Raw genomic sequence first — 25,322 nt, 5'->3', positions numbered from 1 at the left:
TTGAAAATATGTGAAATAAAATAGTTTATAGTAAAAATACAACATTTATTAATCGTAATAGACTTGTATGGCACGATGAATTAAAAAAAAAATAATGATGGAAAAATATAAGGATATAGGGTAATTTTTAGGCGAAGACCAAGGCACAGCTATATTAAGCTAAATAAAGTCAAAATTGGAGTCGTATCGTATCAACATTTAAAGAATATAATGGAAGATTGTGGAAAGTAGCTAGAGCTTTCTCGACAAGAGCGTAGTTCTTAAAATATAAATGAATGTCATTATAATACAGTACCGTGCTTATTTCTAAGATCTGATTTTCAATCGCATCCAGTGTCCGCCTTTGATTCGCAAGTTGAATGTATCTGTGGCGAGCTCGGACGATAGACATGTCTTCTCACACGGCGATATCTCCATGTGTTGCAGCAACTGGTACAGCATCACTTTCACCTCGCACAGAGCGAATCTTGAACCTGGTGATACAGAACATATTTTTACATATTTACTATATTCATATTATAGGCACTGTTGTTGTCTGTTACAATCTTTATTAGATACTAAGGTTCTCTATACAAAAATATAATTCTTAATAGTAAAAAATACAATTTAAATATGAGATATAAAACTATATGGCCAGTAAGTACGTCAGCAACAGGCACTATTGACCTATCTTCAAATATACGCATCAAGATTAATAAAAATTGTAGATTCTCACCAATACAATTTCTAGGACCCAATCCAAATGGCATATATGACAGTGGTTGAATTTTGTGCTTGTTTTCCTCGGAGAATCTTTCTGGATCAAACTTCAAGGGATCAGGGAATAATTCGGGATCTCGGTGGAAGGAAAACGCTGGAATCAACATACCTTCGCCTTTACGTATCTGAAAGAGAATTAAAAATGAAAGAGATTGATCGATTTGTCATTGTAATAATGGTTTACAGCACAAATATATAACTTCATATAATAAACATAATACATATTTGTATATAAGTACACAACATATACTTACAATATAGTCTTCGGTGGCTTTACTATTGGGTTTGCCTAAATTGTAATCTTTGGTGCATATCCTGTCAAGACCAATTGCAGGTGGCCATAATCTCAGCACCTCTGAAAAAACATATAGTTAGTAAAAAAATATAGTTAAAAAGAATAAAACTGACTCATATAAAATTGATAATCTTGTGGAATATGTAAACAGTCAAATGAGAAGACGCGCACCTCTATGCCTAATATAGCTTTATAACACAAAGAAAAAGTAAGAAATTTAAAAAATATTTATTTATCTACAATCAGTAAAATTTTTAGCAAATAAATAGAATTTTTTGACTCTTTATTAAGTAACTATTTTACGCGAATTCGTCGGCACCTTTCATTCGCTATTTCACCCCTCCTGCATGATTTTTTTGATACAAGATAGTCCTTATCCGTGCTTATATTACCTTCCTGTGAAATTTCAATAATATTCGGTCAGCCATATGACAAAAGGTACACAGATACTGACAGACAATGATACACTTTCACATATACAATATTAGTATGAATAATGAGATTGAAGAAAACATCACTACCTGAAACCACCATATCCATGTACGTCATATCCTGAATTGATTTGTAGTCGAATTTTCCACCGTTTTTGATATCATTCTCTTTTATCTCTTGTGCTAGTTTCTCTTGTACTTCAGGATGAAGAGCCAGCTCGTGTAAAGCGAACGACATCGCTGCAGATACAGTCTCAAATCCGGCAATGAAGAACAGAACAGCTTGAGCAACTAAATCGGTGTTTGACCATACTTTGGAAAATAAAATATAATAATTTACATCATTACATAATTTCTCTAAACTAAGTAGGTATTCATTAGCGATACAGTTAATACCAAACACCATTTATGGTATGGTACTGAGGCACGATTAACATTATTATACTATGTATTAGTGCTATAAAAGTTGAATTGCTTTTTTACTGGCAATCTATGTCCTCTTAAAGTTGAAAAAATTTTATTATATTTTCTTTCATTAGTTTCAGCGAACCGATTTTTTAATCGCACAATATTATTAGTTTTCTTCAGTCAAAATGTTGTCTCCATTCCATTGATTTAATTAATATAACAGCTTTTTAGTACCCAATCACAATATTTACACATGTAATCACACATCTTCCTTTTTTAGAATTACTAGGATCTCACACAAAAACTTTATTAGTTTATAATTATTTTTACCTCTATTTATAACTTCTCTTCCAATAGAAGACTCTTCTACGGTAGCATAGCCAGCATTAGTATCTTTTATCGTCTTATCATCATATGTTAATTTTCCTATAAAATAGACATAATTATTAATATTACAATTAGTTTCTTTAATGTTATTATATCTGCTAATTACACAGATAATAATTTTAATGTTGAGTAACTGTAAATTTAATGTAATGCTATGATATAACTAGTGGTTATCAAAAAAACTTTATCATGGAATGACAACATATTGTATGGAAAATGATAACCATGGCCTATATAGTATATCTAGGCAAATATTACAAAATACATTATACAGACCTCTCGTATAGTATCATTCCTGATCACCAAGGTCTCAAGCTGTCTGTAATTTCCCTATAACTTTTTTCAGAGAGTTTTACTTTGTCCTATACACGGAGTTATTTACTGCATTTATATTTTTTATTCATACCTTTCTGTGCTTCCATTAGTAGATGTATCATATCAGGTCTGATGATGTTATTCTCCTCTCAATTGCTCATTGTACCGAGCACCAGATTTTTAAAGAAGTTTGTCGTATCTTTGCTGAACACCGTTATATTTAGTTTCTGCAAGTAAAAGCTACGAATTCTTACGAGACTCATAATAATTTGTTTGTAATTGTGTAGTAAAAATTAATTAGAGCACAAATATGAATTCTTGGTAGACTTATTCCAATAAATATAACTTATCAACCTCTTATGACTGTGATGAATTGTAAATTGATCGAGGAAAGATTTATTTTATTTATGGAAACAAGAATTTAGTATCTTAATTCATTACATATATATAATAATAATAATCTCATGACAATTCACACAGCACCATCTAGACCCAAGTTAAGCTAGCTAAAACTTGTGTTATGGGTGTAAGATAAATATACATAGATATTTTTTTTTGTAAATAAATACATATTATACATATAAAACACCCAGACCGATATAATCAATCATACTCATGATTACAAATGTTTGTGCCGTGCGAGGAATCGAACCCGCGACCATCGGTCGTAAAGCAATGTGCTAGACCGCCGAGGTCGTCAAGGTACGTCGAGGTATTAACCAATACAATTTATTTATTTTACTCAGGTACATCAAATTGTCGATATTATAAAAGAAGCATTATCCTTCTCAGATCAAATAAAATCAATATATCTTGATTCATGATGTACTACAGACACTACTGTTAGGTCAAATCTACCATCAGTTCGGAATGTACTCGTATTATAGTTTAAATTCATTTTAGTTCATTTATTTGCACTGAGTGGTAGACAACACAGTAAAGAACTAACAGGGAACTCTGCTTCTACTCTTTTTTATAGGAGATTGTACATTATGTATATATTAAATGTTAGTATACTTATGTAATTTTTATTTATTTATTAACTTGGTACTTCATTTGCTTCTCTGTTCTTAAAATTACATAATAATATACATACCACGTACCGCCATTAACTTCGGAAAAGAAATAAAAAAGAAGAACTTAAGAACTTCAATAAAACGGAATGCAGAAGCTGTCTTCCCCTTCTGATAGAATTCGTTTTGTTCGTCCATGTGCGAGTCTACTTTGAGTCCGAAGGCACAAGAGGCGATGACGTCATTGGCATATCGGGTCGTCAAATCTTTAGCCTCAATGTCAACGTAGTTTACTAAGCAGATAACAAAGATATGTAAATTGTTGTGTAATACTTTAAATAGACAAAGAATGTTTATTAAGTAATAATAACCATACCAACCTCCCGAATCAGTGATTTTAGTTTTAAGAGCTTGAGTCATTTGATGTCCAACTTCGACCATAAATGGCAACATCAGTCGTATCTTCGAACTGGTGAATGCTGGACTCAACGTTGCCCGCATATCCTTCCATTCTTGACCTTAAAAAGATTATTTCTTTAAAGGTCACGTATGGAATTTTTATATAAGAATATGAATATAATATTGGTCTCATAAGGAAAGGAGAAAGTAGAGAAGAAATGAAAGTAATGTTCTTTATGACTAATAAAAAAAATCATATTCGCAATTTAGATTCACCACGAAGATTGGACAAGAAACTTAAACTTTAGGTATCGTATCAAGCAAATGTTTAATATTTACAGTTTTAAGATTTTGCGTAAACAGAAATTGTAGAAATTTGTATCGTAAGTCACAATAATTAAAATGTTAAAGCTTTATAACAACAGGCTGATTTAAAGCTATAATAAAATGATGATTGATAAGGTGTTGTCAGTATTGCTCTTCATGTATGCAGGCGACGGTTACTGCTTACCATCAGGTAGGCCGTCAATTTGTTTGGCAAAATAATTATATGAGAAAATATTCTCTTTTTTTAGAAATTAACCTTGCAATGAAAGCAAGCTTCTTCCAAATATTGGATCCACACTTTCATCCACGAATGTTCTGTGATCCAGAAAATATTCGAAGTCCTTAATAGCTATCTTCTTCACCAATTCAAGATCCTTCACTATTAATACAGGCTTCACAAACTCGTATCTTCCAACAAACCTGTAAAACATTTGTTATTTTGTCTCATTCATTTTTATACTTTATTTACCATTTATATATACACTGTAGACAACAATTGAATATTATAATATCTTCATGATATTGGTGATTAAAGTTATTTATTATATTAATTACTTTGTTATAAAATCTTGTGTCATCAAAATATTTCAGAGAATAATCGTATTAATAAGTATTATTATTCATAATGTTTCTTAAGTTTATGTTCCATTTTGTTCAATATTCTTTTATCAACGTCAAGAAAGGTTGTGGTTCTCAATTACATTAAGTTACATACAGTTTAATAGGTAACAGCAATAAATAGAAGCAATAATCAATGGAAAATCTCACCTTTCTTCTGAAAAATGGTTGTAGCTTTTTTGCATGTCATCAGCAAAGTGTTGACTGCGCAGTATTACTCTAGCCATATTACCCACAACCGGGAATGGGCTGAAGTGCTTCACCCCATACTTGGAGAACCTGGAGTACACTTGTCTATAATATAGCGCCAAGGCTGCTACAACCACCACAAACCATACGAGGTACAACAACATCTAAAACAAAAAAATATAAATTAGAAATTTATAGAATATAAATTAAAAATTAAAAAAAATTATCATTATAATTTTATAAGTTAAATGTGCTTTTTTAACAAAAAAACTGCGTCTGTAGTGATTGTATACGCAGTAAAAGCGGGGGATATAATCTATTAAAAGTCCTTGATCTGTCCAAAACAGTAAGTTCTAATAGAATGAGGATCCTAAGTCAATATGACCAAGTTCATGCCAAAAGTGTATATATATACATTTAAGTGCTTCAATCAGTTATTTAGTAGCTATAAAATTAGCTCTGCTTTGTTTAGGACTAAACTGTTCTGTGTGAAAGATTGGGGTTATTATTAATTAATTAATTAATGATTAATTAATTAATTTATACATGCTTTTCATCATTGGAATTTCATTCAGCAATCTCCACAATGGACGCATTACAGTCATCGTTTATCATCAGATGGGCCATAAGATTGTTTGCCACCATTATAGTTTAAAAAAAAAATTAGATCAAACTTGTTTCTGGGGGGCTGGGAGAGCTGATTAATATTATTCTATTATAATTGGCACGTGAGGAACCCAGTTGGGTGAGCCGGCTCGACTTTTTAGTATTAAGCTCACTAAAATCTAAAGATCAACTCAATAAAGAGGGTCAAGAGCGTGACCCGATAATTTTATTGGGCAGGCGGTCGAAGTGTATAGTGTATAGATGGAGGGTTTAGATGAATAGACAGACTGTGTACTAAATTCTATTGTCCTAAGTTGTACGGATTGTGTACATATTTTAATATATATGTGATATAAAACTTTAAAGTATCAATATAATCCATTTCCTTTCTCTTTTCTCCTAATCCTTCATTTGCTTGAAACTATCTATGGTTATGTGTATTATTAAGTTTATGTAAGTATGTACATATTTACGTATGTATATTGAGTATGTTGTTATGTGCATCACCTACTCTCTTTCTCATATCTTCACCTTCTACCTAAACATTTTCTATAAGAGATTGCTTAGCGGTAAGACCGCCTTTTGTACCAGTTATTGTATTTTTTTCTATTACTTGATATTTTTCTGTATCTGTTGCAATAAATTTAATTTTATGTCAAAAGAAAGCAAAATAAATATATTTGAGTTAATAATTATCCAGAGTGATCAACATTACATTATCAAAAAATGTATCCTATACCAATAGTCGTCATTTAGATGAACTATGAAGATTTGTTCTAGAACCTCATTTAATTTCATTGCACAATATTTTATCGACAGCTTTGAATTCTGATTGCAAAAAATATTCATATTTCTCGCCTGTAAGCATTAACCATCCTTGATATAACTTAATGGATTTATTTTATTTTGTTGTCCGCTAGCCTGTCGGGCCTTAACCTGTTATATTAACCCGTGTTCTTACAAAGGGATCACAATTAGGTAGGTTTCCGAATTTCGTTACGTTACGGCAAAATTTCGGTTAAAGTATTGCTGTCGAGCTTGAGTGAGTGGAGACGCAAGGTCTCTGAGTAGAGACATAAGAATAACTACATTGTAATTTTTAATTCCGCTAGCCTGTCGGGTATTATTAGCCCGTGTCCTCACACGGGGATCACAATAGGCAAGTTTTGTTGCGTGGACACACTTCTTAAAACAGTCTTTACCACTTCTAAATTAACAAAGTTTTATGAAGAATTATAATGTTATGCCTAACAAAATGCATGTTTAGGTGTGAATTTACTAGTGTTTGTGTTCAGAAATAATGTACAATGTGTAAATATAATAAGTAATATTTGTAATAATTGTGTAATGTAACATGAATAAAGAAACATGAACTCACTGTTATTTATATAACTGAACAATCCATTACATGAAACAACACAGAAATATAAGTTCAGCAACGATGTGTAACACTTGTAACGTCCATTAAAGCATGAACTACACTGAGACATCATACTCCAATATACTCGTACGCAGAATAACATAGTGACCGTCAAATTTGAGCATAGTGATAATAGATATAAGTGATAAACTGCCATGATTCTTGGATGTCTAAAACATTATCAATGCGTAATAGGATATTGTTTTGATGTTACTGTATGTAGTATCTCATTAACTTTCCCTATAATTTCTCTGTTCTGTTATCATTGTTGTTACTTGTACCATTCCTGTATGTGTGACACAATTACATATATACATATATAGCCTCTGTGGTTAGCGGTAGTGTGATATGTGTATGGTGTGGGTAGCGGTTAAGCAAGCAGTAGCGCTTTCCGATAGACGGGTTCGATCCCTCGCACGGTGCAAACATTTATATTCATGATTATGAACGTTTGTAGTGGTCTGTGGTGTGGTGTTTTCTATGTACATTATGTATGTATTTACAAAAATTATGTATAACTAAGTATTTATATCAGTTGTCTAGTACCCATAACACAAGCTCTGCTTACCATGGGTCTAGATGGCGCTGCGTTAATTGTCCAGGGGTAATTTATTTATTTATCATTTTCTATCAATAATTGAATTAACATTTATTGGTATCAATAACATCTTCATTTTATGTGTAAACTTCTTGTATAATATCAATAGGTATGGATGATGGTATTCTATTGGATTTATATGTATATATTTATAACAATACTTACAGTTAATAATCACTTTCTTATATTTTCAACAGTATTTTACAAAATCTTTTCCACACGTCCGTTCGTAACGCTTGCTGCAATCTTAATAATCTCATCGCCATGGTAGAATAGAAAAGTGGGAGGTAGCTCCCAGTTTTATAATAAATCAATACACTTACTTTTATTTAACAATTCAATTACATAAATGGTTATTAAATATGATAAAGAAGCGTACTACCCTCAGGCAATTAAAATAGAACAAATATAGTAATAATGAATAACTGTTGATGACAAATAATAATAATAATAATAATCTCAGGACAATTCACACAGCGCCATCTAGACCCAAGTTAAGCTAGCTAGAGCTTGTGTTATGGGTACTAGATAACTGATACATATACATAGTTTTTTTTTTGTAAATACATACATATTATATATAAAAATCACCCAGACCGATACAAACAATCATACTCATGAATACAAATGTTTGTGCCGTGCGAGGAATCGAACCCGCGACCATCGGTCGTAAAGCGGTGTGCTTGACCGCTAGACCACCGAGGTCATCGAAATACACATTTTCTATTACTGATTCAGTCGCAATGGTTCTTATTTTTTTTATTTTGTATCAATTCTTGTATTAAAATATTAGATAACTTTAAGGATGGTTTATTACCGACACTAATGATTTTATAAAATTAAACTTACTATAGTAAAGTTTAACGAACAAAAGTTTAGCTGAACGTTACAAAAACTACTCTGAACCGGATATTAACGGTTTGAACTAGTTAGTGTTGTTAAACCCTCGCTTTATTAGTTATTGTTTTCACATACGTTTCTGAATAGCTCACGGGTTTGATTCCGAAAGGTCTCTACTATGGTCCTATGTTCAAATTTCGTAGATCAAAAAAATATATGTATAATTTTACATTTCTGATTGAGTCTTTACAGATAACAAATGAATAATCCAAGATATTTTGAAATGATAATTTGACTACCTCGGTTAGTATTCCGTGTTACTTTATGTTTGTCGCGGATTCGATTCCTCCCACGGTGAAAATATTTATATTTATAACTATGACTGTTTGTATCGGTCTGGTTGTTTTCTATGTATATTATGTATGTATTTACAAAACAAATATCTAAGTATGTATATCAATTATCTAGAACCCATAACTGATGTTCTGTTTAGCATGAAATTCATTATATATATATCATATATAATAAATTTCAAGCTATATATTATATATCATATCATATATAAGTCATCTGAGATTCTTATGACTGAATATACATAGCTACATATTTTTGGGTTCAATAATAATTGTATTCGTCATTTTGCTATTTTATATACTCGTAAAATAGATATAGTCTTTATTAAAATGGACATAAATTGAAGTACTTTTGAATAGTCACTTTTTTTTAATCTACCACTCATTTAGACTGCAGTCACTTGATAAAGAGAACGGGCAAGAAACTTGTCTGTTGCACTTTTAAACAAATACGTAACACTTTAAAATCAAATGAACAATTTTTTTTTTAATCAAATTATAAGTGGAATAACACTCTTTATAAGGCTTTTGTATATAAATAATTGTATTTCATTCAATTACAATATTGTCTTCTGTTTTTTTTATGATCTGATCTTCAAACGTATCCAGTGTCCACCTTGGATTTGTAGGCTTAGCGCGTGATTGGTGAGCTTGGTCGGTATACATGTCCTCTCACACGGTGTCAGCTCCATATGTTGCAGTAGTTGGTACAGCATCACTTTCATTTCGCATAGAGCGAACCTTGAACCTGATTATGAAAAAATGTAAAAATTTATATTACATATTTATGTTTATATCATTATATAGTATAAAACAAAGTCGCTATCGCTGTCTGTCCATCCCTATGTATGCTTAAACCTTTAAAACTACGCAACGGATTTTGAAGCAGTTTTTTTAATAGATAGAGTGATTCAAGAGGAAGGTTTATATTATACATGTACACCCGTGCGAAGCCGAGGCGAGTAGTTAGTTACATAATAAATCGTATTTAATGATTTAATATTATATTATATTTTGATTAGAAAAAAATGTAATATAAATATTCAAAAACTAGTATAGTAAGTATTATTTCATGTTATATTCATTATAATAAAAAAAACTGTTATAAAAAATAATTTCGTTCAAGAAAATAAAATGTATTAAATAATAAAAATGTATAAAGTCTATTTTAATTTAATATCACATTGTCATCTTACATATAAAATTATTGTGTTACAATGTTAGTTACCATACTGACTTGACTTGGCTTGACCGGTTTTTATGAAATTTTATATGCATATTCAGTAGGTCTGAGATTCAGCTACTATCAAATTTTAATACCCCTAAGTGATATGGGTTATCCACCCAAAATTTTTTTTTTATTATTTGCACAAAATTATTTATTTTATACAATTCCAAATTTTCAGTTCTTTACCATAAACCCACATTTTGAAAACGCGATTTAAATTCATATGGCAAAAAACGTTTTCAGCTAACGTTGTCAACCAGTTCCCGATAAATCATCGCATTAAACTATCGCTAGTTATAGTCTTCCAAGACGTCGATGAATTAAAAATCGAAATATTTACCGATATTCTGATTTCTCAAAAAAATATGACCACAATATCATTTATTAGGACGAGATTTCTACTTACCAATACAATTTCTGGGCCCAATTCCAAAAGGCATGTAGGCGAAAGGCTGGATCTTATGTTTGTTTTCCTCGGAGAAGCGTTCTGGATCAAATTTCAAGGGGTCTGCGAAGTGTTCGGGGTCACGGTGGATTGCAAATACCGGTATTGCGATATTTTCGCCTTTACGTATCTAGAAACCATTTTATTTTTAATAATATAGTTCAATTCAACAGACATTCAGGATAATATTTTAAGAAAGGTATACATATGAATGTTGGTGGTTACAAGGGCAGAGAAAGGCCGAAAAAGAGATGGATGGACTGTGTGAAAGATGATATGGTAAGAAAGGAAGTAAATAACGCGATGACTGCGAACAGGGATGAATGGAAGCGAAAAACATATTACGCCGACCACCAATGGGATAAGGAAGAAGCAGATGATAAGTTCATTTCGACAGACAAGAATCTCCTAAGAGTTCATGTTTGTCGAAATGAACGTGTACAAGAATTCTTCCTTGATTTTGGATTAGTCGTAGATTAGAGACTAATTTAATCTCTAATATACGCTATTACAGCACAGGGGACAAACGAACTTGTGTGTCACCTGATGATAAATGATTACTGCTGCCCATAAGAACATGTAATATCAGTGGAATTGCAAATGAGTCGCCGGCCTTTTAAGAAGGAATAAGCTCTTTCCCTGAAGGCTTCAATATCGTATCTGTTCGGAAATACCATTGCTGAAAGGTGATTCCACAATGTGGTCGTACGTGGCAAAAAGTTTCTAGAAAACAACGCTGTGGAGGACCGCCATTCGTTCAAATGATCAGGTTGATATTTTAGTTTTTGGCGGATCTGAGTTTCTCCCAGAACACAAACTCAAATCTATCTAATTTATATTAATATCTGTAACATATTTATACTGATAATTGTGTCCTCTAATATAATAAATGCGAAAGTTTGTTTGTTTAGCTAACTGACTTTTTTTAATTAATTTATATAATTTGATAGAGAGATATAATATCTTAATCCTGCCGAATGACAACCCCTAAGATACCGATATGTCCGTAATGCTGTTTATGTTTGTAGGCGTTGTTTCCCACTTACCAATATATCATTCTGATAGTTCATTTTTTATATTATGCCATCATAATATAAAAAATGAACTGGAAAATAAGGATAGGGTCCATCTGTGAATAAATGTTTACCGTAGTCTATGGACACCTGAATCACCCTTAAGAATGCTTAATATACCCTCCTTGAAAAACCCCATGCTTCCATCTCTCGAGAAAACCTCTGCAGGTAGTTTATTCCAAAATCTAAATGTACGCGGAAGGAAACTACTCTGAAACCGCACTATCTGAGACCACTTAGGTTCCAGTGTGTGGGCATGAATTCCCTGTAGATGGCGAATTCCATTCCATTTACATATATAAAAATAAAATTTATACTTACAGTATATTCTTTTGTTGCTTTACAGTTTGGCTTTCCTAAGCTATAGTCTTTGACGCAAATTCTATCAAGAAAATAAGCTGGAGGCCACAATCGGAGAACCTCTGAAAAAGAAATACGAACCTTCTGTAACATCTATTATTACTTTACTAACAACAAACCTATATATTTATTTTATTTTAATGATATTCTTTATTGCACCAAATAAAAAATTATAATAGTAAATAAACATGTATTGATACAAAAGGCAGTCTTAGCGCTAATCAATTTCTTCAATACTTACCTTTATCACATGTTCTTTTTCAACTCTATTACAAATAGCTATTTCTATTATGTACAGTGCATGCAATCTTAACGAATTCTTTTTCAAATTTATATTCATACATTACTTTTAAATGAATTTATGTTATGTTAATCTATTTTTCGTGATTCCTATGTGAAGTTTATCTTTACCTGAAACTACCATATCCATGTACGTCATCTCCTGTATTGAGTTGTAATCAAATTTGCCATTGTTCTTTATTTCATTCTCTTTTATCTCGTGTGCCAATTTCTCTTGTACATCAGCGTTTACAGCCAATTCATGAAGAGCAAACGACGTCGCTGAGGATACAGTCTCGAAGCCGGCGATGAAGAAGAGAATAGCTTGGGCTATTAAGTCATTGTCTGACCAAACTGTTTAACACAATCAATTATTTTAATAAATAATAAAAAGAAAAATAATCATTATTACTTAATCATTAATTATATATTACAGCTTCTTTATTTGACGTATTTGGTAAAGTTAATCATTAAAGCAAATTAATATGATTAATAGAAATAGTCTTTGCTAAAATAAACTTAACACAATTAGATTCAATATTTAGTTTCTTTTTATACTACCGCTCTTTAAAATCTATTAACCTATCCTAAATAGCTCAAACAAACAATTTTTGACACGCAATAATATGAATAAATTTATTTGAACATCTAAAACAAATATCGCCTTGTTTATTTTACGTTTAGTTATTTTTATGTGTAATGATAATTAATTAATACATGTACAATTCAAATTGAAAACTTCCCAAGCTGTATCTGAATAATTTGAAATTTGCAGATAATTAATAGTAAAACTATATTTACCTCTGTTTACGTCATTACGTCCAACAAATGACTCTTCCACTGTAGCGAATCCAGCATCAGCATCTTTGGCAGTTTTATTGTCATAATTTAATTGTCCTGTTGATTACAATAGTTTATTAGTAACTATTTCAAATTTATTTGTAAATTCATTGATCACATAAATTCTAATAATAGTTACTTACTACACTGCGTTCGAGTGTTTTTTCAAAATACATATTTAATGGATAAACATAGCTTATATAATATTTTATGAGATAGGTACATCACTATGTATGTAATTACCTTTCTTGGCTTCCATAAGTAGATGAATCATGTCCGGTCTAACTATATTCTGCTTCTCACGAGTTCTCATAGTAGTAAGTATCAAATTCTTGAAGAAAGTTGTAGTATTATCACTGAAATGTTTTATTCTTAGTGCCTGAAAAGTAAAACTTTCCTTTGTATTGACAAATGGAGATATTAGAAGCAACACTGCTTCTGTTGTAGCATCCTTAACACATGATATTACGAAAGTTACTTAGTAGGAGGCTTTTTATTCTATTATTATATTTGCACCGCCAACAATTATTCTCTACACTATCTATGGTTAACTATGTCTATGGCAGAAAATGTCGTATGATAATGTAATGTTCTATAGCATCACGGATATTATATCTTGTATGTCTGTATTACCCCTAATGCGTTCGTATATTTCCTGTAGACTATCTTGTTATGCTTCCATCATCTGCTTCTTCCATTCATTTGGAGTCGGCCTAATATCTTTTTCCCTTCTATTCATACCTGTCGCAGTTATATACATGCAGTTCATCCATCTCTTCTTCTTCATTCACACAGTTCATTTATATCTTTTCTGTCTCTGCCCTTATAACCCATCTACATTTATTTATAATACATTTTTTAATATATCATTTTAATTTCTATGTTTGTCTTCATTTGTTATGCCTAATGCCCGTAATTTCACTGCCTGTAATCACACTTGAAACCGGAATACAACTTACAAAGCAAGCTGCTTGTTGGCAGATTTAAGAGAGACGACTCTAGATTAGACATCCGTGTAAAAATAAATATGCATTAGATATATTATTTTCTAAAACGGAAATTTAATCCAAATTTTCATTCCATTAATAGATTTCCTCTATCTAGACTAAAATAATCTTAAAAACTTTTTTAACAAAAAACAAATCAATTACCGAAACAAGCTTTGGAAAGGAAGTGAAGAAGAATAGCTTCATTATTTTTAAAAAATCAACATTAGCCGCTTCTTTTCCGTTCTTATAGAAATCATTCTTTTCCTCCATGTGCGAGTCCACTTTAAGTCCGAAAGCACATGAAGCGATGACGTCATTGGCATATCGGGTCGTCAAATCTTTAGCCTCGACGTCGACATGACCAACTAAATAGAAAAAAGTAGCGATAACAAAGACACAGGCAAACCTAAAATCACTTATGGTCTCGGATATATAGCAATTTAGCACTACGCTTTACTTCCGACGGTCGCGGGTTCCATTCCTCGCACGACGCAAATATTTTGTATGATTGTTTGTTTTGTTCCGGATTTTTTCTATGTACATATAATACGTCCGTATTTAGAAAATAATATCTTCCTGGGTTATATTATAGGACCTTTCAGCCTCTTCATAATTTCGTCAGTCGTCATTTTTTCATCACTATCTTTACCGCCCAATTCTAACTGATCTGAATTCTTACCTGATGAATAATGTTAGATGTCTGCTATACATATGATTAGCATAGAACTAATATGTACATTGCATGGTCTACATTTGTCGGAAGTAATGTAGATATTTACGGGTGGATGTATTTTTAAAATCGATCTAGTGTTTGAGTGCTTAATATATTTCAAATAATTCTTATATATTTTAAATAATATAAAAATATCAAATAGCACCTACTTATAAAATTTAAGTTTACTCTAGTAAACTTTAGCAAATTTTAAAGAATCAATGACTTTTCAATCTAGGTTACCTGTACTGTAATAAGTGATACATACGTCCTGAATCCTTAATCTTCATCTTAAGAGCTTCTATCATCTGATTACCAACTTCTACCATAAATGGCACCATCAACCGTATCTTGGAGCTGGTGAACGCTGGACTCAAAGTTGATCGCATGTCCTTCCATTCTTGGCCTGTAAACATCAGAAGTAGTCATTTTTAACAAGGTAGACTTTGTAAACCGTCCTCTGCTTGGATCCTCTTTCTACCTATTTCAATCGCCAAGCAGCTTTAAATCAAATCAAATCAAATCAAAAATTATTCATGTAGAATATTTTGCCACTCAATGAATGAATGAACGTCAAGTTTTTTATATTAATATTTTTTCCCCACCGTCCATTCAGTATACAGATTTAATTGAGAAGAACTGGCAAGAAACTGAACTGTTGTTTTTTAAAAGTCAGTTTCTTTTAAATTGTATATTTATGTAAGGTGTCTATGTCTAACATTACATGAAAATCTCGTGCTTGAACTATTGTCAGTTAACATTTAAGTAATATTTTAATGAGTAATAGGCCTGCTTTGTAAGTTATATGATAAGGCTAAGTGAAACACGTCAGAGTAAGAACGGCAAGGCATGATTAGTATCACAGGCATCACGTGATAACGTGATATCCATAGTGCTGTTCATTTGTAACATCCGATAGGTAATCAATACTCAAATAGACTATTGCTATTGAGTAAAGACAATATATGCATCATGACTAGGGCACTGCAAATTGACTGAAACACGTGGCAAAATTAGGCCTCAGCTTAACAACAATCTGCAGAATCTGCCAAGCAGAAGAGGAAACGCCACTACATATCCTATGTGGTTGTAGCCCACTCGTGCATAAGCGAAATATCTCGTTTGGAAAGTTTACACTACACCCTGAGAAGATGAAAACCATCGCTCCTAAGAATATCCTTCAATTCTTGTCCCTGACGGTTCTACGTAGCGAACTTTGAAAAAAGGGCGAGCATGATTGATCTATGTAGGTCGCAGTTGTACAGGTCCAAGGGCCTGACAATAGCCCAAACCCCTTTAATAGAAAAAAATAGAATGGCGCTCAAATATGTGCTGGTACCATACTACAGTAATCGTGAATATGGTGATAGGATGAGCACAAAGTCAAGTCAGACCATTATGACGAATTTATAAAGAATGGTTACTTTTACGATGGCTTCTAGAAGAGACCGCATGGAGGTGAACAAAACCCTTAATAAAAAAATACGTCATACTATCTTCTAGGCCGTTAGCTTGTATTTCCATGCCAATTATATAAAATAATACGAAGTGAAGAAATCATAAACGAGAATTGAAAAAAAAATCTGGTAACCTTTGAGTGCTATTAAGTGTCTTCCCATTAATGGGTCCACGGTTTCATCCACGAACTTTTGGTGATCTATAAAATATTCGAAATCCTTGATAGTTATTTTCTTTATCAGTTCAATGTCCCTCACTATTATTTTCGGTTTCAGGAACTCGTAGATTCCCACAAATCTAAAAATTGAATATATATATAAACAGAAATATACTATTTAGTAGATGATGATACATATATAGTACATTTTATTCATTTACACAAAACCACCCGCAATATTTATTTATTTATTTCTGCTCATAAATATGCATAACAACAAATAGATGTTGTATTTTTGGATGACATATATGTACCTAATACTATATACTTATTACTATATATATATGAAATAAAATTTCTTTATTGTTCTCATGACCATTATATGTATAAATGTATAGATTTCACTAATAACTCTTCCTGACTCTTATTAATATAGAATCAAGTCTTAACTTTAATAAGGGGCGGTGATTAACTACATTAAAGGGACTCAGAAATAATTATTAATTAAACTAGTAATTAACTTTATTAATTAAAAATACTCAAATTTAAACCGAGTCAAAAGCCTATAATTAGAATAAACGTAGAATAAATTGATAAATAAGCTTATACGAAGTTCAGTATAGCATCGATCAATTTAAATTGATATATATATACAAACCTCTCATCTTTAAAGTTGTCATAGTTCCTTTTGATAAAATTTGAAAAGTGATCGAGCCTCAATATAGTACTGCCCATGTTGCCCAGGAATGGGACAGGCTGGAAGTGTTTCACCCCAAACTTGGAGAACTTGGAGTACAACTGACGAAAGTACAGCGCTAAGGCTGTGAGAATCACCACAGACCAGACAAGGTAAATCATGACCTAAAAATATTAATATAAAATTTATTTTTATTTATATTAGGCAGTTTAATGCATGTTATAGGGGGGAAGATAATATGGATCGAAGACCCCATTGCTAGCAATGTACGCTGTCAGTTTGACCTTCAGTTCCCCCTGGAAACTATCCTGATACATTTTTGGTGAATTTGTCACGATGTGCTACCTGACCTGACCTCATATTCATTCTGTCATCCTCCACTGGTGCCCAGCCAGCTTAAACCATTAGCACAGACGGGTGCATCATTCCATCATCATGCACTAAAAATATATGCATGTTATGCATATTAGCTGACCCCGCAAACGCTGTGTTGCTATATGAATTAAAATTGCTATTAAAAATAGGAGTTGGAGATAGAAGGGTGAAAATTTAGGTTTGTATGTATTTTTTAATGCCACATTACAAGATAATAAAAAACTAAAAGTTAGGGGTCGGGTCCCTTATCTTAGGGGTAAAATAGATAGTAGCCGATTTTTAGACCTAGTGAATATGCATATAAAATTTTATAAAAATCTATCGAACCGTTTCGGAGAAATATGGTAACTAGACTAGACAAGACTAACATACATTATATATAAAAAACAATAAAAATGGCTACTTTAATCTAATCACAATAAAAAAATAATAAACTGAAGTTTTATCACGACTTACTAAGTTTTTTTTCACTATCGAGTTTCACATCTATTTCTGTACAAACGAACTTATTCAATATTACGTATTCTTCTATAACATTAAGCACTAGACGTTATTGCCCTTATATTCACATTGCGTGACAAAACGATCGAGTGTTTTATATATATTATGAAGTTCAATATGATTAGATATGAATATCAGATATCTGCTTCAATCTTATATTTATACAATACAATCTGTAATGTACATTTTGTCTGTATATAAAATAAAAAGATACCTATTGACCGTCATCTTAGATAATGTGTTATAGTATAATTGTCACAGCATATGCTATAAATGATGTAGTGGAGTAACTTGAAGCAGTTATGCTTGCTATAATTATAATCTCAGGATAATTCACATAGCGCCAACTAGACCTAAGTTAAGCTAGCTAAAGCTTGTGTTATGTGTACTGGATAACTGACACATAGATATATATATTTTTTGTAAATTTATACAGAAAATACACCCAGAGAAACAATCATACTAATGAATAAATCATAATAATGAATACAAATTTGTGAATGCGAGGAATTGAACCCGCGGCAATCAGAAGCAAGGCGTTGTGCTAAACCGCTAGACCAAGAGATAACGAGGCTCTCAAAATAAAATAAACAAAAAATCAAACTTGAGGCCGCATGGTGGGCCGGGTCAATGTGTGCTCTCTAATAAGGTTGAGTGCAATGATGGCTGGCTCATCCGTCTACGTCCGTCGTCGTTCTTCTTCGACCAGATACAAACCTACGTTCTTTCGGAAGAAATAACTACTAGGTCATGAAGCGTCATCATTACATAGTATAAAACAAAGTCGCTGTCGCTGTCGCTGTCTGTCCCTATGTATGCTTAAATCTTTAAAACTACGCAACGGATTTTGAAACAGGTTTTTTAATAGATATACTGATTCAAAAGGAAGATATACATGTATTATATATATAATACATGTACATGCGAAGCCAGGCCGAGTAGCTAGTGTATGATATATAGTTCGGTAAATGCCGATACTCTAATATATGGCAAGCGAATTCAGTGGCAGAAACTAAATAAAAATAACAACAAGTCATTAATTATGAATACATTTTAATCATGATGACTTGTAAGAACGATATTGTTTAAATGGGTATTATTCCATAAGTAAATCATTAATGTCCAGATAGTAATGTTGTAACAACACTAGCCATATTTTTTTACTACGAAATAATAATAATAATAACCCTAGACTATTCTCACAGCGTTATCTCACAGACCCAATTTAACCAAAGGTTTGGGTACTAGACAACTTATACAAGTTGTACTTAGATACAAAAATAATGTGTCAAAAAGAAACAAGAAAACATTACATTCAAGAAATGAAACCAAAAATGCAGCCTATAAGTTCGCCAGCCAACTGCCTTTCTCTGACTCAAGTAGGGAGCGAACGAACTAAAAGATCGAACTAACGCAGTTCACAAGAACTCTACGAACTAAATGAAATGATCCGTGTCGAGAACTGTTCGCGCAAGACTAATATATGTAATGGCTGGCTAAAGCTAGCTGGCTAAAGATGGCTGTAAATCTAGGTACCAATATCTCGGAAAATAAGTTGGTACCACCCAACGGCAACTCTATCATAGCACGGCTCATTGGTCAAATCAAATAGCACCGCTTTCCGGCTTACTGCTACAGACTGCGACTTCCACAGACTGCCGGAAATTTAAAGGAAATGTGTGGTAGTAGTAATATATTTTATCTACAAATGGAAAGGCATAGGTACAAGACTGTACAGCCAAATCTAATGTAATATTTCATTAAGCAATTCTGAATTCATGAAGGAGGATATACTCTCTTCATAAGTGAATGTAAAATTATATTACGGGTGTCATTAATATAAACCTTCTATAATTCTCCAATTGTTGTTATGATTGCATAAATTGGCTTGAAAGTACCAAATTCCTTGAGTTTTTCCTAAAGTGATGACGGTAAAATACGATATTTTTACATAGTACAAAAAAAGGCGCCGCTACTATCTGTTATATTTTTTAAATTACGCAACTGATTATAATGCAGTTTTCAGCAATAGATAGAGTGATTTAAGAGGAAGGTTTATATGTATAATACATGTGTGTTATAGTACAGAACAAACAAAGATTTTTTTTAAAGATTTGTAATGCATAGTACGTAGCCGCGATAGATCGCTAGTAATAGCTACATAAAGGTTAGTAATGAGTAAATTAATTTTGATATTTAGAACCAAACATTAAAAATATGTTGGTTCTAATTTATGATTTATGTATTTTGAGCATAAAGTACAGATTGGGGAAACAGTTATCTTAATTCGGTGTAAATGACCATTAAATTTACTATATTTGTTTAACAAAACTTCTCTTTAATAGTTTCCCTTAAAATATTCCTATTGTAAAACAGGTGTAAGTGATGCATTCTATAAATAAGATTTTTTTTTATCTCAGGACTATTCATACATCTCTAATGTATGTATTTAACCAATGTATGGTATGTCTTTAACCAATATACTTTCTATCTCGATATATACATATATATGAGTTATGAATTTTTGAAATAAAGGACCTAAAATAATTTTTTCAAAATTGGATTTTTCAAGTTACGATAATTCCGCTTTCTTCCGTCGATATACAAAACATATTGATGTTATCATAAACTTCATTCAAATCGAACAGCCGCAGAGCATTAACCTATACTGCTTATTATTCTGTCAATGTCAGAATGAGATAAAAGAACATAGACATCTCAATAATCGGCTATTACTTTTCTAAAACATTTTCGACAGATGATGTTTGTTCTGAACAATTTTTGTGTATTTGCAGGCCATTTTCACGTCAACAACTTGCCTCGAACAAGAAAGTCTGTTACACGATACGTAGGGAAATTCATAACTGTTCAACTTTTTTAGGATTCATATTGAATTCTAATTGAATATATTGGTATACCAAATTATTCATGACTAGCGTGCGCCCTGGCTCTGCAAGGGTATTTATTAATAACAATTGTGTATACATAGAACTTTTCAAAAGTCTTATTTTTTCTACCACTATTTTGGAGCGCAGACTCATTAAAAGAATGAGCATAATATTATACATTAATACTAGCTGTAACCGCGGTTTTATCCGCATGAAATTTATAGCCTATATATTATTCTGATGTATGACCTATATTACTGCAAAATTTCATCAAAATCGGTTTAGTCGTGAAAGAGTAACAAACATCCGCCCATCCTCAGAAAATTTCGCGTTTATAATATTAACAAGATTACATCAGTTCAGAACCCTCGCCCCATAATTCGGACTTGCGCTTAACCGACTTTATTTTATATTATATTCATATAAAACGACCCACATCAAAACTAGAATATATATACAAATATATACAATGTTTTAAAAGTTCCTTCAGTCTACCTTATACCTATGTACTCTTTATTGTATTTTAATTTTCATGTAACCGCATTCTCCCCTATTTTAGCCGTCAAGCACATTGCTTTTAAGAGCTATTTCGGTTAAAGGGTGAAAAAAATTTATTAAAAACTACTAGTTCATGTAGAACTTAATTCTCTGAAATGGGGGAAAGGAGATTTAGTTAGTAATGTGCACTAATAATGCCATTGCTAGCTATATAGTATGTTTGATTGACCTCCACGCGGTTCACCCTGGAAAATATAGTGATACATTTCCAGTGAATTTGCTACGATGACCTGACTGACCTGACCTCATGTTCATCTTATCATCCTCCATTCCAGGGGCTCCGCTAGCGTGAACCGTTATTACAGGTGTGTGCAGTATACCATTATCACCCATTACAAGAAAAATTCCACAGAAATGGCAACGCATGAAAGGTAAACCCAAAAAATAATTAAAATTTGACTGAAACCCGCGAGGCATGTCTAAAGTAGAATTATATTTCTTGTATAGAATAGAATAGAAAATCATTTATTCAAATAAACTTAATTTAAGCATTTTTGAATAGTCAACATTTTTTTTTAATCTACCGCTTATTCGGAATGCTGTCTCATCACAAGAAGAATAAGCAAGAAAGTTGTGTGTTGTTCTTTTAAACAATCCTTGTAAGTTCACATTTTACAAGTCGAAACATGTGAATACAAACTACCAATTAATTTATTTAGGCTCAAATATAAGAACATAATTAGATTAAATCAGTCGTAGTGATAAGATAGATATAGTATTGTAGATGGTATCATTGATAAAAATACGTTTTTCTTTTAAATAATATTATAATATACAACAATGATATCCCTAGTGAATTCACACAGCGCCAATTAGTCCCAAGCTAAGCAGAGTTTATGTTATGTATACTAGACAGCTGTATGTAAATACATATATTTGTTTTAAATACATATATAATATACATAGAGAACACCCTGACTGATACATTCATCCTCATGATTACAAATATTTGCATCGCGCGAGGAATCGAACCCGTGACCATCGTAAAGTCACTGTACTAATGTAGGTTGGTACTGTGTATATAAACCTATTAAATTCTGATGACAGCAGACAAAATTTAATAGCAGACTGCACTAGAATCATGTCTAGGTATTTAGATCAAAGGAGTTCCTTTGTCTAGATTGCAGTCAGTTGATTACAGCCTCCTTTACGGGAGATATTGGTGCCTTAATTAAAACCTGATTAATGGCTACCTGATTGTGTAGTAATATAAGGTTTCCTTATCGTCTGTTGTGGGTTCAATCCCTGCATAATTAAAACATAGTATTAGTACCGACTAGGTACAAATGTATTGATAAGAATACGTAATTACGATGTTCTTTTAATTAATGATAATGGAATGCACTCGTTCTGCGCTGACGGTTTACGCTGGCGGGTTACGGATAGAAGATGAACTTGATGTCAGATCAGTTAGCCTATTATGACAAATTCAGCTGGAATTTATTACGATTGTTTCCAGAGGAAAACAAAAATAGAATAAAAATATTATTTATACACAAATAGAAATAGAAACAGAAAACAACCTGTTCTCAGACCTACCCACTATAACATACATATAACATTTCATCAGATTGGGTTCAGTAGTTCAGGATTCCATCGCGGACAAACAATGTGACACGAATTTCAGCCGGCTTCGCACGAATGTATTACAAATCTTTGAATTTCACAGCTTGTTCTATACTTTAACACGTATGTATTATACATATAAACCTTCCTATTGAATCACTCTATCTATTGCTGAATACTGGATTAAAATCCATTGCGTAATTTAAAATATATAAGCGAATAGATAGAGGCGGCGAATTTGAATAGTTCACTAATGTAGTAAGTTACTTTATATTCTAATACCTATAAATAAATAAATAAATATTTATCAGGCCACTAAATGTTAAAAATTGCAAGAAGACGGTCCTTACCTAATCTCAGAAAACACAGCAAATTGATAGCTACAAACATTTTTTTTTTTTTGTGTATATGCATATGATAAGAATATGAAAGACAATATCAAAAACACTTTGAATGACAACGAAGCAATATTAAAATTTTAATTTAAAGTTCACTGAATCAGAACTTTTGCTCGTTATAAGTATTTCGAATGGAGCCCGATTTTTGGGGGGAAATTTGAAAAAAGAACAGCAGATTTTAAATTGTTTCATAAATTCCAAATACTTAATTGGCGTGTAATCGATAATGTGAATTGATTTTTGAGCGGGAAATTTGAAATAAGAACAATTATGTATAGGCATAGAGTAATTTACAAAATATTAAATTAAGAAATATTTATACTGTTTCATGTAAAATGAAACTCTTACTTGAAACTCGGCTTTGACACGCTGCCGCGTGTCTAGATGAAGAATAAATTAAATAAATTTCGAACCTTGGGGGAATGGAAACTTTTGAATATATATTTTTTTTTATTTTTTATTTTGTATCTAATGCATAAGGCACATAAAGTCACTGCTACAATTTGTCAGCATGCTGCATAATATAACTGTACATTATTTCATAATAATATGTGAGGTCAAGCAGTGTACGAGGTTTGTCCTAATGACAATTTCGTAGAGGTCGTATTATATTATGCATGTATCAATATTAAAATAAATATTAAATATATCTGTGTGTTTGTGTGTTACTACATTAAAAAAAGATTTTATTAATGATACATACCGTACAAAGGGAGATATATAACATATATATAAATAACAATAATAAACAACAGGAAAACTAATAATAATGTCTCAGAACAATTCACACAGCACTATCTAGTCCCAATTTAAGCTAGCTAAAGTTTGTGTAATGGGTACTAGATACAGTTATCTATCAGTATACAAATACATTTTTTTTCGTAAATACATACATATTATACACTCAGACTGATACAAACAATTATACTCATGAATACAAATGTTTTGGCCGTGAGAGGAATCGAACCCGCGACCATCAGAAGTAAGGTGTGCTAAACCGTTAGACCATCGTGGCCGTCGTACTGACGAATTTAGAATCACATATACATATTAGTTGTCGCTTTATCATAACAAATCACAGAAATACGGTAACAAATGCTCGAGTTTGAGTAAATTCAAACTTAGGTGAAAAGTGTGTCTAAATTAATACTAGTTCACAGAAGATAGTAAAAATATCCATTCATTAACAATTGACTTGAGAATTTTCGCCCCAGCGTAATGCCCAACGACTGAAACGGACAGTTCTATGAATACAACGAACGTTCCAGGAATTGAACGGTATTGTCGACAATTTGTATGAAATATTACTGTCACTACTGAAAAATGAGTCAGCGGCGCCGTCCGCGACTCCATCTTTGTAAATGCACTTCCAGGCATATCCATTATTCCATTATTTTTCACTAGTGGCGCCTTTCTTTGGCCTTTATTTATATTCTTTAGCTAGTATAAAATGTTTCGCTGTCTGGGGCTTTCGCTGTCTGTTCGCTTAGATCTTTTTATTTATACAACGGATTTTAATGCAGTTTTTAGCAATAGACAGAATTATTCAAGAGGAAGGTATGTATTATATCCATAAATATAATACATAATACACCCGTGCGAAATCGGGGTGAGTAACTAGTTTTGTATAATTAAAAACTTTTTGACGACCGATTGATAGCATCCGTGGTCAAGTTTAGCATACAGCTTTACTTCCGATGATCGTAGGTTCGATTCCTCGTACTGTACAGACATTTGTATTCATGAGTAATAATTCTTTGTGTTGGTCTGGGTTTTTTCTATATTATGTATGTATTTACGAAAAAACTGTATAGCTATTATATCGTAGTTGGCTTATTAA

The 25,322-nt window shown here is 32.0% G+C and overlaps 1 protein-coding gene across 1 annotated transcript; it reads right to left on the bottom strand.

The window, feature by feature from the left end:
• Positions 1-126: 126 nt before the first annotated feature.
• Positions 127-17,357, bottom strand: LOC131851526 (uncharacterized). Its single transcript, XM_059202034.1, is given in 20 exon segments — positions 127-473; positions 716-884; positions 1,014-1,114; positions 1,576-1,797; positions 2,224-2,319; positions 2,687-2,822; positions 3,699-3,901; positions 3,989-4,126; positions 4,591-4,754; positions 5,103-5,323; positions 9,543-9,706; positions 10,593-10,761; positions 12,026-12,126; positions 12,476-12,703; positions 13,148-13,240; positions 13,412-13,562; positions 14,335-14,537; positions 15,153-15,290; positions 16,476-16,639; positions 17,158-17,357. Coding segments are annotated over 20 exon segments (3,228 nt in total). The 3' UTR covers positions 127-306.
• Positions 17,358-25,322: the final 7,965 nt, after the last annotated feature.

The sequence above is a fragment of the Achroia grisella genome, unplaced genomic scaffold, assembly GCF_030625045.1.
Source record: "Achroia grisella isolate CSIRO2021 unplaced genomic scaffold, CSIRO_AGI_Agris_v1 utg784, whole genome shotgun sequence".
Taxonomy (NCBI): domain Eukaryota; kingdom Metazoa; phylum Arthropoda; class Insecta; order Lepidoptera; family Pyralidae; genus Achroia; species Achroia grisella.
Note: the sequence above shows the minus strand (reverse complement) of the source record. Positions and strands in the feature narration are given on the sequence as shown.